The 17,503-nt window shown below is 35.7% G+C and overlaps 1 protein-coding gene across 1 annotated transcript; it reads left to right on the top strand.

Annotated features, from left to right (window-relative positions):
• Nucleotides 1-472: 472 nt before the first annotated feature.
• On the top strand, nucleotides 473-17,466 carry LOC126821751 (maltase A1). The gene is made up of 10 exons (XM_050550238.2): nucleotides 473-1,008; nucleotides 1,797-1,976; nucleotides 4,377-4,504; nucleotides 5,202-5,327; nucleotides 6,333-6,425; nucleotides 11,122-11,228; nucleotides 11,963-12,152; nucleotides 12,621-12,809; nucleotides 13,806-13,919; nucleotides 16,370-17,466. Exons 1-10 carry the CDS (start codon nucleotides 570-572, stop codon nucleotides 16,727-16,729), a joined length of 1,926 nt encoding a protein of 641 aa, XP_050406195.1. The 5' UTR covers nucleotides 473-569; the 3' UTR covers nucleotides 16,730-17,466.
• Nucleotides 17,467-17,503: the final 37 nt, after the last annotated feature.

Here is a 17,503-nt window from a genome sequence, read left to right as displayed (position 1 = left end):
AGGACACTCTCTCGCTCGCTCTCTCTCTCTCTCTCTCTGATTGCGTCATTATGGTGTTAGAAAAATAGACATGAATCCTGTGCAACAGCGAGTAACTAAGCCATTGTTGTTAATTGTGTGTTGGTTTTTATTTGTGGGGCGGGGTTACTGTGTAAGTCATTTGCTAAACACGTGCACACGTGAACAACCAGGATATTCTAAGAAGCACCTAATAATCAGGACTACGTAACTAGGTTAGTCCATATGCGTGGGTGAAATCGCTTTATTTGTATCCTTCCGCATCAAAATTATGAATATTCACCAAAATCTGGCAGAAAATGTATTTTCAAACCCCTTTCCTCGATTCTACACCAAAAAGTCAACAAAAATCGCCATGCAAAAGGGGGAAAAAGGAAAAGGGAGAGGAAGACTAAAAATAGCTTTGGCCCTTGTTTCGTGGTGACGGCGTAGGAATATTTGGTGATCTGCATCATTAACAGAGAAGCACGATTAGGAACCGAACTAAGTGTGAATTGCACATACGCGGTCAAATTTAGAGACATTTTAATTTTAATTGAAGAAAACGAAAGATGAGCGATGAAAATACTAATAACGATGAAAAACTTCAACTGAAGGAGAATCTCGAGAGCGCAGACAACGTCAATGCCGAAGTTGACCTCGATGATTCGAAAGCTAAATTCATCAATGGCGGAAAGGGTGTCGACACAGCGGATGGTGATGTCCGTGTTGAGATTGCCTCTTCAAGCGACACATCATTCACCGGACTGGGAAAAGATGATTTGATGAAGTATGCAACTGATCCATTTTGGGTGCGATTACGATGGATTTTGTTCATTCTTTTCTGGGTAGGTTGGGTGGCTATGTTGGCTGCCGCCATCGTCATCATTGTGTTGGCGCCACGTTGCCCACATCGTCCTGATCTAAAATGGTACAACAAAGAAGTTGGTTATCAAGTTTTGACGGAATCGTTCCAAGATTCAAATGGAGATGGTGTTGGCGACATCAAAGGTATTTTTTTTTACAGCTATTAGGTCAAATATTAGTTGGCAGAACATGTCTCGAAGAAATCCGTGATCACTGACCTTCACAACAAACGTGTTTTGTGTGGCGTGCCAATCCTAAGTCCGGCATGAAGATTATTGTACCCAATACCACCACATACACGTTATACCACCTGATTATGATTAAAACTTAAAAAGAACCAAAACGCCACAATATATAATTATTTCAATCAATGATTTCAATGAATAAGTTTTTATTCACGCCAGAATTCATTTAGCTATGGGCCCTATGTGGATAATGATAAACTAGAATTGACTGAGGTTAGGCCCCTGTAATCAAGTAATGTTTGTTAGATCATCAAGGAAGATAATAACCAAGTAACTGGAATGGCGAGACATTGACAATAGCCATCAGTCTCGCCACCTTATTAAAGTTAAATATTAATTGTTGGCATCAAATATAATGAATTATTTTAGTGAATGAGTGAATTCCTGGAATTAACCGTATAATTGTATGCCGCATATAATTTTATGCCGTAGGAATGTAGGTTACTGTTCAAGGGAGATAAACTACAGGTGGACTAAGTAAGTTAACTGTAAGGGCAAGACATTCACTATCCTGTCTAGCCCCATTATGAAATAAAAAATTAGATATTGGCAGTAAAGTTTTGTCATCGTCTATGGGTTTCTGTAGGGCACCAGTTTCTTTGACCATTTTGTTATTTTTCTCTGTACTTTCAGGTGTCAAGTCCCGTATTTTACGACTCAATAAGTTATGTTTCTCTATATTTTCAGGTATCGAGTCCCGTATGAAATATTTTGATGAACTGGGTGTAAAATCGCTGTGGTTGAACTCCATCTTTAAGTCGGACAATGTTGATGGCAACAATGGTGTTATTGATTATATGGAAATTGACCCCAAGTTGGGAACCATGGAAGAATTCCAATCACTCACAAAGATGATGTTCAAAAAAGGTATAAATTTTTAAAGAGTTTCTTATTGGGCTTTCATTCAGTACATGTATTATTAAAAAGACAATACTTTTTTTTAAAGATACATTATGGGAAATTAGGTAAAGAGCTGACAGTTCTCACTATAATAGTTAAAAACTAGATACTGTAAAGGGAATTTGCTGAAAATTTCACTCAAATTGATCCATTGTGATTTGAGATTTTAGCGATTGAATTTTCGGCCAAGCCTCGATCATCATTACTAAAGACAGTAGGATAAAAAAAAACCATAGGTCTTGATTATCCATTTCTTGATTAAATTATGAATGGAAGTTGAACAGCAAATCTGAAACCTAATCCAATAAACATCGCAGGCTAGCGATGCCATCAAGAGCTGGTTCATTTTAAATCTGCAAATAATTTTGACCAGTCAAATTTAATTTTAAAATGTCCACAAATGTTACTGTGTATTCTTGTCAAATAAATAAAAACATGTTAAAGGTCAGATTGTCAATGTCAAGGCTAATCCATTCTGGCAATTGGCCATTGGTGATCAACTGGTAAGTGATCTCTTGGCTTGAAGTATTAATAAAAGGTTAAACTTTTGTTGTTGATGACCTGATTAAGTTGTACTTTATCATGCTGGTTCATTGACCATGTACAGGAAATAGATTACAGGGAAAGTTCTTAATTTTATTTTGCTAGCTAAAGTTAAAAAATTCCCATTTAATGACCAATGTGTATATTTTTAGGCGTATTTAGGTATGATGGAAACTATATTTATTTCTGCAATTATTCTTGGTCTGCCAAACAGCCAATAAATTTCTATCTTTTAACTCGTGCAGTGCATGAATGGTGTCTCAAATTACTAAATAATTCAAACTTATGCAATGGTTATCTACCACTTTTGATTTATATTAAGCTACTGATATGTGTAACATATGGCAAAGATAGTATATGCTTATTTAAATTGGTCATACATCAAGTTATAATTAGATGGTCTGATCGTTAACGCCATGCATGAAAAATATTCTGATTCAGGGCTTGCCACAAGCAAATTGGAGGCGAGTAGATGACTACTCACGCAAATATAGACTTGCGCGAGTGAGGCGAGTACATGTATTTACTCACGCAGAATGCTGTGCGTGAGTAGCCATTTAAATTCCATGTGCCTAATGGCAATGCTCTTGTCACTTCGGTGGAATCGGACTTTGAATAAAGCTATTTCACACACAAAGGCAATGCATACTCTTTTATTTCCTTGGCAGTAATATTATCTGTAAATCGTCCACCCATGACAATAACGTTGCAAGGGAAACTGGGTTTCCCTTTGCCATCGTTGGCGTGCTGAGGGGATTCGGGTAAAGCTTAGAAAGGTAAAAGAACAGGCAAAACAATTTCAATCCCATCAATTTGTAGAAAAGATGCGGGATCGAAAGAATTGCTATTAATAGAAAAGATAACATCTGCTTAATGTTTGATTATCCAGACACGGCAAATGACATCCGCTTAAAAACCGCCTGGCAGTACGCGTCTCAAAGTATTTTTAGTAACAACAGTTGGAACTGGAAAGACACGCCGCGTGCGCAATAGTGCATCAATATGAAGGCATAAAAATTTTTTACGGCTTTTTATATTACGATATTCAATTATTTCTGATTAAATTATTTTTTATATTTGCGCGAGTACTTAATCACTCACGTAAATTTGGTTTAACGCGAGCGTAGCATGCGCGCGAGTAATTACTCGCGTCTCGTGGCAAGCCCTGTGATCAACTTGTCCATAAGGTCATGCATAAAATATATTCTGGTTTTCCGTTAATTTTGTCTCGCTTAAAAGGACCTACATAACTTATTTTATCTGAGAATCAGAATATGTTTTATGGATTTGAATCCGATCTGCTCAACGCTCATGGATGATTAAATCCAAAAAGGGATAATCGAGAGGTTTTTTTTTTTTTTATTGTACCAACTTTAGTAATGATCAAGGCTACCATAGGCCTAAAATTCAAAAAGTAATATCTTGGTTCAGAGTGGATCAATATGACTGAAATTTTCAGCAAATTCCCTTTACATTATCTAGTTAACTAGCATAGTGATAACTGCCAGCTCTTTATCTAATCTCACATAATGCCCCTTTTATCATATTTTATTGCATCAACTTTCCACTTACCCGGTTCACTCCCACTGCTAAAGAACCCTACGTGCAAGCAGTTTATTGAAATAAAATTGAACCATATGTTAGTCTCGAAATGACCTAGTTTGTGTTGAGCGGACATTAAACCCCATTTCTTTCCTCAAAACTTTTTTTTTTTTCAATGAACAAGGATAGTCTTTATTTACCAAGTCCTAAATTGTTGATTTACTACTGATAATCTGATATACATGTAACATACAAGTAGATTAATTTCCAATTTATTTTCAGAAATGCGGTTGATCCTGGATTTCATTCCCAACCATACAAGCAGAAATCATACATGGTTTCAGAAAAGTCAGACTGGAGAAGCCGGATTTGAAGATTTTTATATTTGGGCTGATACTGATAATGGATGGGTAGGTTTATCATTCTATTTCCATAGCTATGGTTGTGCTTTCGTGAAGACTTAACAAGTTGGGTCTTCTGAAGACCCTGCTGCATCTGAAGACTCTGCTGCACCTGAATACTCTGCTGCACAATTTAATATGAATGAATTAAAGCTGCTGGTTGTCATTTGATTTGAATCCCTTGCAAACAACAATATCGTGAAATTTAAATTTCAAAAATTAGTATTGACTGACAAGTTCTGTATACATTTTCAAAATTTGGGAATATAAATCAGCCAGTATCACAAGTGTTAGGTAAAATATTTTGATGATCTATTCTTAGTCAGATGAAATCCAGACCAGGAAATTATCTGTTGATATTTGTTGTTTTCTTAACTAAATGTTAATAATGCATCAGCTAAATCTGTCTACTGCTGGTCTTTCTTTAGGCCTTAAAAGTTATATAAATTCACAATTAGTGGTTAATGATTTAATTTAAAAATGAAAAATCGAGACATGGGTTACTATTGTAACAACGGTAGCAATGACAATCAAGACTAGCTATTCTCCAAATAACCCTTACGTCGCTCAGAATAAAGTAACTTTAAACTATTTTAGAGAGAACTTTCAGTTCTTTATCTAAATTTTAGTGTGTATTAAGCTGTGAAAAATTAAGTTAGTCACTTAAAATAACCAAACTGGAGAAATTTATGAATTTTGTTTACAGAAAGATTCTTATGGTAAATCTGCATGGGAGTTTGACACTGTGAGAAATAAATACTATCTTCATCAAACAGCGAAGGAATTCCCCGATTTAAATCTAAGAAATGAGAAGGTCCTCGATGAACTGGAGGTAAGATTTTTTTCTAGATCAGGGGCCTGTTTCACGAAATTTTAACTAAGATAAAATCCAAATTTTAGTAATTTGATTGGATAATATTAGATTGATTTTACTGCTTAGCCAATCAAAATTGAAGTATCTGCTAAAATTTGGATTTTATCTTTAGTTAGATTTCGAGAAACAGGGTCCAGGAAGGTAGGGATGATAAAACTTTTTCCATGTCGTAATATCTTTAGTTAAAATGTCGGGCACTATTTTGAAGATGTTGCTGACATATTTTCAAGTAACCTGGGTATTAAAGTTACAATTTCATATTTTTAAGTTATATTTTTAAAATGTATTAAAATAAAGCCCTAAAATAGATGGTATCTACATGTATGAACAGTCCGACCACTTTTCAAAAATTAATCATTATACATCAATAATCAGTTGGGTTTATTCTTTAACAGTGATCGAGAAATTAAACACTTGTAAATTAGTCACTCATTATCAAAATTAAATGATCAGCTTTAAATTGGACAAATTAGATAATTTTGGGTGATTTTAAATGATACCAGGATTACACCGCACAGGGACTCGTATTGTGACGCTGACTCACTAACCCATCCTAGTTTCGATCCTGTTGACCTTTGAGAAAATGCTTGGGGTTCTCACCGACCCTAATTGCTGTTTTTGGTTGGTGTAGATCAGGGGGCCTGACCAGGAAAAGGCATCTAGTTGTTCGAAGTAGATGAAAAACTGAGGTCTGCCTCTGTGCTCACTGGAAAGCATGAAATATCGGGCAAATGCACAATGTCAAGTCAATGTTTCCCTCCCGGGTTACTGCAAGTCATTTGCTTGTCTGCAGTTAGCCTAGATTTTTGAGATAAGTAATGTCTTTCCCCATTTCATTTTGCATTAATCCAAAATCATTTTACAAGCCATTGTTTCAATAGAATATAAGCTTATACATTTTAGTTCTTTAACTGTGAAACTGTTAATTTTTTTTTTTTTTTTTTTTTTTTTTTTTTTTTTTAGAAAATCATGCGTTTCTGGATCAGTAAAGGTGTATATGGTTTTAATATCCTTGATGCTCAATATTTGACTGAGAACGAAAATCTAACCGCACAGGTGAGTTATTTATTCCACGGCTGGGGATACAATGGATGACACTCGTATATCTGAAGTAATTGTGGTAAATGAGATATAATGAATTTTGGATGGCCCTTTTTATACACCAACATGAAAATGTGAGACAAGAAATTTCATCGGTTTTAATAACTTCTAGAATTATGGCCTGTATTCACTTCATAAAATCTTGTGAATGTGTAGCAACAAAAGTTATCGTACAGCGTTCTTGAAATATGTGGATTAGTGAAACACAGAAACCTATGAATTTCAACAATTTCTGTTGACTACTGCTAGATTTATGGACTTTGTTTCACTTCGTAGAATCTTGAAAAAGCTCTATGGACAAATGTTATCATCGGATCTGTTTGAAATTTATATGTATTGTTCAAAATTAGTGAAATGGAGAATCCCATTAATTTCAAGTCATGATATTGGTCATTAATTTCAAGTCATGATATTGGTCATTAATTTCAAGTCATGATATTGGTCAGTCTTTTAAAGATTTTGGTTTGTGACTAGTATATTTTTTTAAAAGATTTAAAAATAGTCAAATAATTTATAAGCTTATGTGATCATGAATGACGATGATGAATCAAACATTTTGTATGAAATATTTGATTATAATCAAGGGCTGCCTTCCTTGGACTGAGTCATTTAAGTAATTTTTATATAATCATATGTAGTGATAGCCCCCAATTGCCCAAGTTTCTTCCTACTGAATTAAAATTTATGCAGTGTTTATGTTCATAAAAAACAAGGCGATTGATTTTCGACTATTTCTAATAATCAGAGTTACGACCCTTGCAACTTACCTTATTTTGTTAGTTGTGATTTGTATCTCATTAAAGTGAACAATCCTACTTATTGTCAACATTTGCTTATCATCTCCCGAGTTATCCCCCTTGTTATGAAATCATGTTTGCACATCATGGGCCTCAAAATTGAATACAAGTTGTTTAGTTCATAATTGAGCCCCTGGCATAGTTCGCACACTCTTCGAAAATCCTGGCAAAACGAAAATGTGATTTCCAATACTGGAAAATCCTGGTAAAACAAGATTTCTCCTTGAAACTGTGGAAAATTAACATTTGTGGTTTCGCTATATATTTTAAGATCTAAAACTGAACATAGTCATCGAATGTTTCTTCGAAAGTTAATGAGTTAGTCGCCGTAAATTGGCTTGTTTTCAGTAGAATTCTATACAGGGACTCCTGGAATCTGGTAAATTACTCCTGGAAAACTCCTGAAATTTTAAGTTTTCTGAGTTGTGGTGGTGCATGTTTCATTGTCTTATAATCTACATTTTAAAAAGAAAATTTAAAAATTTTCATGGGTTAAATAATTTGTAAGCTGATGTAATATTATGAATGACGATGATGAAACAATCTTTGTATATGAAATCATTGATTATAATCAAGGGCTGCCTTCCTTGGACTGAGTCATTTCACAATTGTAGAATAATAATGTCCATTTGTAGAACTTTGGGGGGAGGGGAAAAGAAAGTAGGAGACTGATACATTGGGTTTGTCAAACTTTAGGGACAGATTAACTCCGAGTAAATTGAGATACATGTAGAAGGTTCAAAAATTTATGTAGCTGTTTTAACTTAGCTGGTCCAACACGGTAATGCAACAACCTTACTTAAAGTAGCTAAGTCCGTAACTCAATATCATCCAAAATCTTCGACATTGAAAACACAATTTTTTTTGCAATTTAAATCAGCATTGGTGTTGTGATCTTACCTGGAAAAGATGGGCTTCTGATATCCAATATTTAAGACAAAAAAACATTTTACCATTGGTACACGAATCATGTACCATAATGCATTTCAGCGCCATTTGTAACAAGGTGCTCAAAGAATGAGGCTAGACATATTCCACAAACTGACTTGCGGTTGAGACTTCTGGCGTATTTCGCCGAACATAACTGATGACAATTCACAGTAAAACGGACACGATTGAATGTAAAACAGTTTATATAAATTCATATTACATTATGTGTTGCGACCCATTTGTGCCAATTTGTAGGTCCAAAATATTAGCGATTTAGCTCCTTTAAGGTGAAGTTTTGCGTGTGACATCTAGTTATTTACTGACAATGTAGTTCGATACGCACAAAATGTTAAAAACAACTGAATAAAATCTAAAACATTCATAACTGATGTTCAGTGCAATTAAATTTTTAAACAAAGGCAAGCTGACTGTGACGTACGTGTATCCATAAATTAAGTGTAAAAATTGTAACATTTGAATTTGAGTTTGGGTTTGAATTCAGTTTGGATTTGAATGGATTTTAGATTGAATTTGAAATAGAGTACCGCAACATTTCAATCAAATGACAATGATGAAACAATCTTTGTATATGAAATCTTTGATTATAACCTAGGGCTGCCTTCCTTGGACTGAGTCATTCCTTTTATAGTGTATGTGATATTTATACACTGATATGAAAATGTGGTTGTATGTTGTGAACTCCCCAGTCAGCTTATATGTCGTCCACATTTGTTTATGAACTCACCAGATTTGCACAAATAGTATACTTCATTGATCTCAAAGGTTTTCATTAATTTCCAACAAAATGTTTTTTGAAATTGATAATAAAGTGAGTATAAGCTTTTTGAAGCCATTTCCTGAATTGGACATTGACTTATCCATCTTAGATTTGATTATCTATGAGGACTGTAAATTACACTGTAACCTGGGTATCATTTAATCTTGTGTATCTGGCACTAATTTCTTTCACATTTAGTTTTATATCAAATCTTTGTTTAAAAATTCGTAAAAATCATTCAAAGTCATCTAATTCATAAAGCTGACTGATTAATTCTGATAATGAGTGTCCAATTTACAGTAATTTCCTGACCACTGTTCAAAAATTAATCATTATACATCAATAATCAATTGGGTTGTTTATTCAGTGATCGAGAAATTAAATTGTCCATGTAAATTGGACACTTATTATCAGGATTGAATTGGATGAATTTTAGTGATTTTAAACAATTTTTACGAATTTTTTAACAAAGATTTGATATTGAATGAATGTGAAAGAAATTAGTGGTAACTACACAAGATTAAATAATACCCGGGTTACGATGTTATATTGCTAGATATTTCACTGAATCATTTGTAATCAGTTTAAATGTTGCCATAATATAAATTAGATTGGATATTGCTGTATTATTTGAAATCAGTTTAGATTTTGCCATAATTTAGATTGGATATTGATGTATCATTTGAAATAAGTTTGTATCATTTGAAATAAGTTTGAATATCACCGTAACATATTGGAATAAGTTTGCGTGTATCATGAATGATGATGATGAAACAATCTTTGTATATGAAATCATTGATTATAATCAAGGGCTGCCTTCCTTGGACTGAGTCATTTCTTTTACATGTGCGTTGTTTCATAACACATACTTATGGACGGACAACTACTAATCTCTACCTACTAATGTGGGGGTTGGGGGTTGTATGGCCGAATGGTTAGCATGTGCGCACTATCATAAGGTCTGTCATTGAGTCATGGTTTCAATTCCCCGGTTGTACATGACAAGGAGAAGGGTCGCCTGTCCAACCTCATGGGTTTGCTCCGGGTCCGCTGGTTTCCTCACAATGCTAAAACCCCTATGCACAAGCGAATTATTAAAATAAAATTGAACCATGTTAGTCCTGAAATGACCTAGTTTGTGTCGAGTGGATGTTAAACCCCATCTCTCCAATCTTCCCACTAAACAATATAAATCAGGCCTTGCCGTTTGTACAGGGGCAGGCGTGCGCGTAACACACACCTTATTTATCTTCAGGCGTGTGGATAACACACCTAAAACACACACCTAAAAAATTTTGGGGCGTGTGCTTTAACAATAATGTAAATTAAGGTGTGAATTCATTAAGCATTAATAAGTTTATGGTCAATCCTTGGTTGGTTCTTAGGAGGCACGAAGTCCAACTTTGGTCCATTTTCGCATTGACTTGCTATCGCATGTGCCGTGGATTTTAAATGGCGAACAACAGTATATTTGCTGACATAGTTTGTACCTACACAGTATCTATCGCGCTCTTCGAGGGTTTGACCTCAAATTCTCGAGTCTTTTTCGATTTGCCTTCGGTGTTTAGCGCAAACTGTGCACCAAACATTATTGACAAACACTGTCCAGTTTTCCTCCTCGAAAGTATCATAATTACCAACCTCGGAAAAATTCCATGATTTGAAGGTGGCCAATCTGACTCTGTTCCCACCGACCGCTGACATAATAAATGTCAACAAAGACAGCCAGAAAAAATAAAACATTCTCCGGTATCGACTTCACATGTCCGGAAATCAAGCATGACAAATAACGCGGTAATCGATTCAGCCATGCGCTCGAAACTAAGCTGTTTTCCGCATCCGGTAAAGGGAGATAATTTCGTACCGACAACTCTCACTAACAATATCGTCTGTACATTCGGTTCGCCAGTGATATGAGCCCCGCCGAATTTTTTTTTTTCATTCACAAAAATCTGGCGTGCGCGATCAAGACACACCTCGATGGCGGTTTGCGTGCGCCTAGGCGTGCGTGCGCGATCGCGCGCCTCAAAACGCAAGGCCTGATAAATGATTTGCATTATTCAAAGTTAAAGTTCCACAGTTATTTTTTCAATTTAAAAAAAAAATGTTCCCTAATACTAGTAATACTAATATTTCCTATTTACAGGCTGCTGATTCAACTGTTGAAACTATGAATTATAAAGATAATATGGAAGTTATTAGTAAATGGCGAGCAATTCTAAACTCCTTATCAGATAAACCAGGCCGTGAAAAGTAAGTAGGCTAGTCCGAACAGAAAACAAAACAAAGACTTATTGTCAAACATTTAATTCATGAAACCCAGTACATCCACCTAAAATTGAAAAAAACAGGCATATGCCATACTGTGTGCTGTGAGTGAAATTTGTCCGAAAGGCTTAATTACAGTCTACTCTTATTTCAAATTCCAATTGACATGGAACCTTTTACGTGTACGCGGGACTTTTAAAATATGATTCCCCGCCCGGGTTGTACGTGACAAGGAATAGGGTCGCCTGTCCAACCTTGTGGGTTTTCTCCGGGTCCTACAGTTTTCTCCCACTGCTAAAGACCCCTACGCGCAAGCGAATTATTAAAATAAAATTGAACCAAATATGTTAGTCCCGAAATAACATAGTTTGTATCAAGTTTCTCTGTCTCTCCTATAAAATATGGATAAAATTATTATTGTAACCTGTGGCCTGTTTAAACACACACATTAAGAAATAGAACCTTTTGCATTTAAAAATTTCCACAAATCAAGATAGATATGGACATAGGATACCCAGAACAGTTTTAAGTGGCGTAGAGATACATGTACACAGCATATTAATTGGGAGATTTTAAAAATGCAAAAAAAGTGTATTTGACTAATTTCCCCGAGATACACCTGTTTGACACTTCACCGACGATGCGTATATCGTATGTTGATTTTAATATGCTATTGTGTTTAAATGATTTATTTAACGTTTAATGTTATATTTGTTCAGGGTTCTAATAGCTACCTTCCCAGGTAAATTCAGTCAAAATGATACCATGGAATATTTTGGATCTGATGATGGTTTCAATGTCATACCTAGTCGTCTATTCTCAGAGTTAGACAGAACATGTGATGCGGGATGTCTGGAACGACAAATTAAAAATCAAGTTGGATCCAATGATAAATGGAGAGGATGGATTGTAAGTATATTTTTATTTCTCGGTAGATTTTTTTACATAATAAGATTTTCTTAGGCCCGTTTTACATGTAATTGTTTCCGTCTTTACATGGAAACGGTCCAATTACATTTTTCTATCGGCAAAAACCTGAGATGAAAACTTGTAAAACAGGCCTTACAGAATGTTCAGTAGAGTAACTTTTCCATTGACAAAAACATAGAAAACAGGCTTTACCGAATGTTCAGCAGAGTACTGGTATTCAGGAGGGTGTGGGGGGAGGAGGGTGTCCTTTGACCTTATAAACAGTAGTGGGGAGAGGAGGGGATGGGACTGGGGATCCTGTCACCATGTGACCACAATTGGTCTTGAGGAAAGAGACTAAATGACTGGTATCCAGCGACTATACATGTGTTCACTTAAGTTAAAGGGACCGTTGCATGAGTATAAATATCCCACGTTACCAACTGAATGTTTTGTTTTTTCCTGTAGCTGGGTAATCAGAATACAGCTCGAGCTGCTACAAGATTTGGCATGAAGTTGAGTAAATTGATGCAGACAGTACAGTTGTTATTGCCAGGAACTGGCTATGTTTATTATGGAGACGAGATCGGAATGAAAGATGGTGATTATGATGCTTCCCCACCAGTAGATAGTTACAGAAAGGAAAATGGTGGCACTGTAAGTATATACATGTAATAGGGGGGATTGAATGGTAAGCGTGTGCGTGCTGTATCGTTGGGTCTGTCATTGAATCAAGTTTGTGTATATCATGAATGACGATGATGAAACAATCTTTGTATATGAAATCATTGATTATAACCAAGGGCTGTCTTCCTTGGACTGAGTCATTTATTTTACATGTGTGCTGTATCATACGGTCTGCATTGAGTCATCTGGCATGGTTTAGATTCCCAGGTGGTACGTGACATGGAGTAGGGTCGCTTGTCCAACCTCGTGGGTTTTCTCCGGGTCCTCCGGTTTCCTCCCACTGCTAAAGCGAATTATTGAAATAAAGTGAACCATATGTTAATTCCGAAATGACATAGTTTGTGTCGAGTGGACGTTAAAACTCCATCCTCCCTATACATGTAATAATGATTTACATTAGAATGGTATTTACCTTTTCGTTGAAATGAAATGGGGTTTAATGTCCTACTGTTCTGCTCCTATACTGGGCTAATGAAGACGGGCATACGCCATACAGTGTGCTATGAGGGAAATTTTGCCCGGGCAGCGGCACTATCCCCTACTCTTATATCGAATTCCAACTGCCAAGGGATCTTTTACGTGCATTCCAATGTATACACGGGACCTCGGTTTTTCGTCTCATCCGAATGACTAGACAGCTGTCCTTGCCAGGCCCTCCATTCTGCACCACTTAAAAGGGGAAACCACGTCGGAAAATCCCGATGAACTTTCTCGGCCAATGCAGGGATCGAACACCTGACCTCCAGGGTAGCGAGCCAGCATCTAACCCACCTAGCCACCGTGGCTCCCACCTTTTCGTTGAATGTAGTGCTGTAAACGCATGACATTCTTGGCCAATCAAATTACCTGCTGTTGTTTGTGGTGAATTATGTAAATTTTAAAAACTCTTTTTGGGATTGAGTTTTTTTACAAATATATTTTTCCTTCTGTTATACTATATGAAATATTTTTGTTTTTTTTGAACAGATACGAGACCGATTCCGAACACCCATGCAATGGGATAATACAGAATTTGCAGGATTTAGTTCTGTGAAACCGTATATTCCACTCTCGGCTGATCATGCTGGTAAAAGTGTTGCTGTGAGTAATCTCTACTTAAATCTTTTTTAAGAGGCATTTAGCAATAAACTATAACACATACTTATGGAAGAACTACTAATCTCTACCTACTAATGTGGAGGGGTGGGGGTGGATGGCCGAATGGTTAGCACATTTGCTCTGTATCGTTAGGTCTGTATCATGAATGATGATGATGAAACAATCTTTGTATATGAAATCATTGATTATAATCAAGGGCTGCCTTCCTTGGACTGAGTCATTTCTTTTACATGTGTGCTGTATCATAAGGTCTGTCATTGAGTCAACTGGCATGGGTTAGATTCCCCGGTTGTACGTAACGAGGTGTAGGGTCACCTGTCAAACCGCATGGGTTTTTTAGCGGGTCCTCTTGTTTCCTCCTACTGCTAAGGACCCCTACGAGCTAGCGAATTATTGAAATAAAATTGAACCATCTGTTAGTAACAGTCCCGAAATGACCTAGTTTGTGTCGAGTGGACGTTAAACACCATTTCTGTTTCTCTCTACTAATGTAATCACATGTAAGAGTAGGCCGCAGTGCCGCTGCCCGGGAAATATTTCCCTCATAGCGCACTGTATGGCATATGCCCGTTTTAGGGGTGATGATTTTCCGTGATCGCGGAAAAAACGCGGAAATCGCGAAATTTGAAATCTCAAACGGAAAAAGACGGAAAAGCCGATATTTGCTGATACTAAACACAAACTCAAAATAATTTTGCAGTTATCCAAGTATTTCATCTTTTTATTCATAAAAATCGGAAATATTGAATGATATCACGTGGTTTTGTTACTGTCTATTTTAGTATTTCGCTACTTTCATTTCATCATTTATGAATCATAATTTTAATCGAAACGAATACCCGTCTTTCATGTATCCCATTATAAAATTACTCTGTAGTTTAACTTGAATTAAACATTGTAATGTATATATATGTCTTTAAAAAAACTTCTGTCACTTCATAAAAGTAAAAATCGTTTCATTTACTTCTTATTTTACTGCCGGGCTCGTGACTCGTGTTTATCCGCATTAACCATGTGACATCAGAAATATACCGTAGCCTTGTGAATCCAGCCCTTATTCTCGAAGAAACGGTAGTAACTACGAAGATGTCTGGATAAATCGCGACTACACCTAGCAGCTGAGAAAAATGGCTTCGTCTGCTAAAAAGATGAAACGAGCTCACAAGATGTAATTTTCTGTTATTTAATTCGGGAAACAGGTTTAAAGAATAACTAGTCATTGAACATTACAAGTCATTCACAATTCAACATTTGTTATCATTGGTTTGAAATGATCCGTTTTGTAATAAAAGGCATTTTAAGATGTTTTATTCATTTATTCATAAAATAACATCTTATCTTGAAAAAACGGAATATGGTCAGCTCTGAAACGGAAAATAACGGAATTAAAAATACTTAAAACGGAATTTGCTATTTTCTGAAACGGAAAATCATCACCCCTACCGTTTTCATTAGCCCAGTTCGGAGCAGAACAGTAGGATGTTAAACCCCATTTCATTTCATTTGAGAACTGCTCAATGTTACGTGCAATTATTTGAATATAAAATATTAGAAATATTTTAAATTTTGCCCTTTGTAAGTTGTTTTATGGTAGAAGCGTGAAATCAAATTACTGAACTAAACATGGTGGGGGTAATTTTACTTTTGGAAAAACAGAACACTTTAAAAAAAACAGGTTGTGAAGCACCATGCTATTTGACACGAGCTGGACATTGACTTATCAATCTTAGATTTGATTATTTATTAGGGCTGTAAATTATATTGCTAGATGTTTTACTGTATCATTTGTAATAAGTTTAAATGTTGCCATAAATTAGATTGGATATTGCTGTATCATTTGTAATTAGTTTGAATATCAGCGTAACATATTGGACTAAGTTTGCGTGTATCATGGATGACAATGATGAAACAATCTTTGTATATGAAATCATTGATTATAATCAAGGGCTGCCTTCCTTGGACTGAGCCATTTCTGTTACATGTGCGTTGTTTCATAACACATACTTATGGAAGAACGACTACTAATCTCTACCTACTAATGTGGGGGGCGTGGGTTGTATGGCCGAATGTACACTGTATCATAAGGTCTGTCATTGAGTCAACTGGTGTGGTTTAGATTCCCCAGTTGTACATAACAAGGAGTAGGGTTGCCTGTCCATCCTCATGGGTTTTCTCCGGGTCCTCCGTTTTCCTCCCATTGCTAAAGACCCCTACACACAAGTGAATTATTGAAATAAAATTGAATCGTACATGTTAGTCTCGAAATGACCCAGATTGTGTTGAGTGGACGTTAAACTCCATTTCTCTCCTTACATGTGATTTTTCTGTGCCCACCTTGAAATACATATATAGGCGTGAAGAGGATGCGAACACTATGCTATTTGACTTATTGAAACCAATGTTTTATTTAATTTTTTTTCTTTAATTTTCAGACCGAGAAAGCACATGATTTTGACGGTTCTTACAACAATTTGGACTTATTCAAAGCCCTGGTAAAACTGCGAGAGGAAGAATCTTTCTCATTTGGTGATCTCAAAGTCTCGGTCATCGACACCGTTTTATTGTTGAATCGCAAAGCTACTGGATTCCCCGGATACATGGTGGCTGTTAACCTGGGAGCCGATAAAAAGGCGATCGCAGTGACTGCAGGTCCCGACACAGAAGCTCCATCTGTTGTACAACTCGTCTTTCACTCTGGTAAAGAGGTGAAAGAGGACGAGCCAATCAATGTCAAAGATCAACTAGCTACCATTCCTCCTCAAACTGCAGTTGTCTTCAAATTTATATCATAAAATTAATTAGAATTATTGAAAAATAACACAACTAGTATTCATTTAGAAAAGTATAATTGATCCTGATGAGAATTCCTGTGTTAATGTCTTATCTTTGTTTTAAATTTTAACTTTTGAATAATGTTGAGATTGGTCTCGATCAATTGGTGAATTACATTTACATGTCCAGTAGGCCTGCTTGACATCGCTGAATTGGTCTCAAACTAAAGAGGTCCTCCCTAGTCGTTTAAACTACTGCCCCATTTGAGTGATTGTGTTTTTTGTAGCGCTAGGAGTGCAATTAGCGCGATATAAATGAACTTATTGTTTATTATTATTATATGACATGTTAAATATAAAATTTAATTATTTGAGGAAGAAAATGATTGCCACATCAATAATTTATAAATGGCACAAACACTGAGTAATTGCCTTAAATCTTAAATTCATGGGTCTGTTAACAGTGGATACCAGTATCAACACATAAACATTTTAAATAAAAAGTTGTTTCGTTAAGTAAGTTTTTATATTAAATAATTAAAATAAATAATTAAAATATAGTTTGTTATATGTACTTGTACAAAAATAAAGAAACTTGGGATTATTATTATTAGGGTTCTCATCAGGGTCAAGCTAGTAAAATTTTACCCTAACAAAAGAATTTGTGAATTGAATCTCGCTAACCTTGACAACATCTTTACTAGAAAAAACAACCCTTTAGCTTAAAATTGGAGAGAAATAAACTTATTTGGCTTCAATGTTTTGTTTTTTTGTTCTTCACTCAGGCTGTCAGGT

Source organism: Patella vulgata, chromosome 5, assembly GCF_932274485.2.
Source record: "Patella vulgata chromosome 5, xgPatVulg1.2, whole genome shotgun sequence".
Lineage (NCBI taxonomy): Eukaryota > Metazoa > Mollusca > Gastropoda > Patellidae > Patella > Patella vulgata.
Note: the sequence above shows the minus strand (reverse complement) of the source record. Positions and strands in the feature narration are given on the sequence as shown.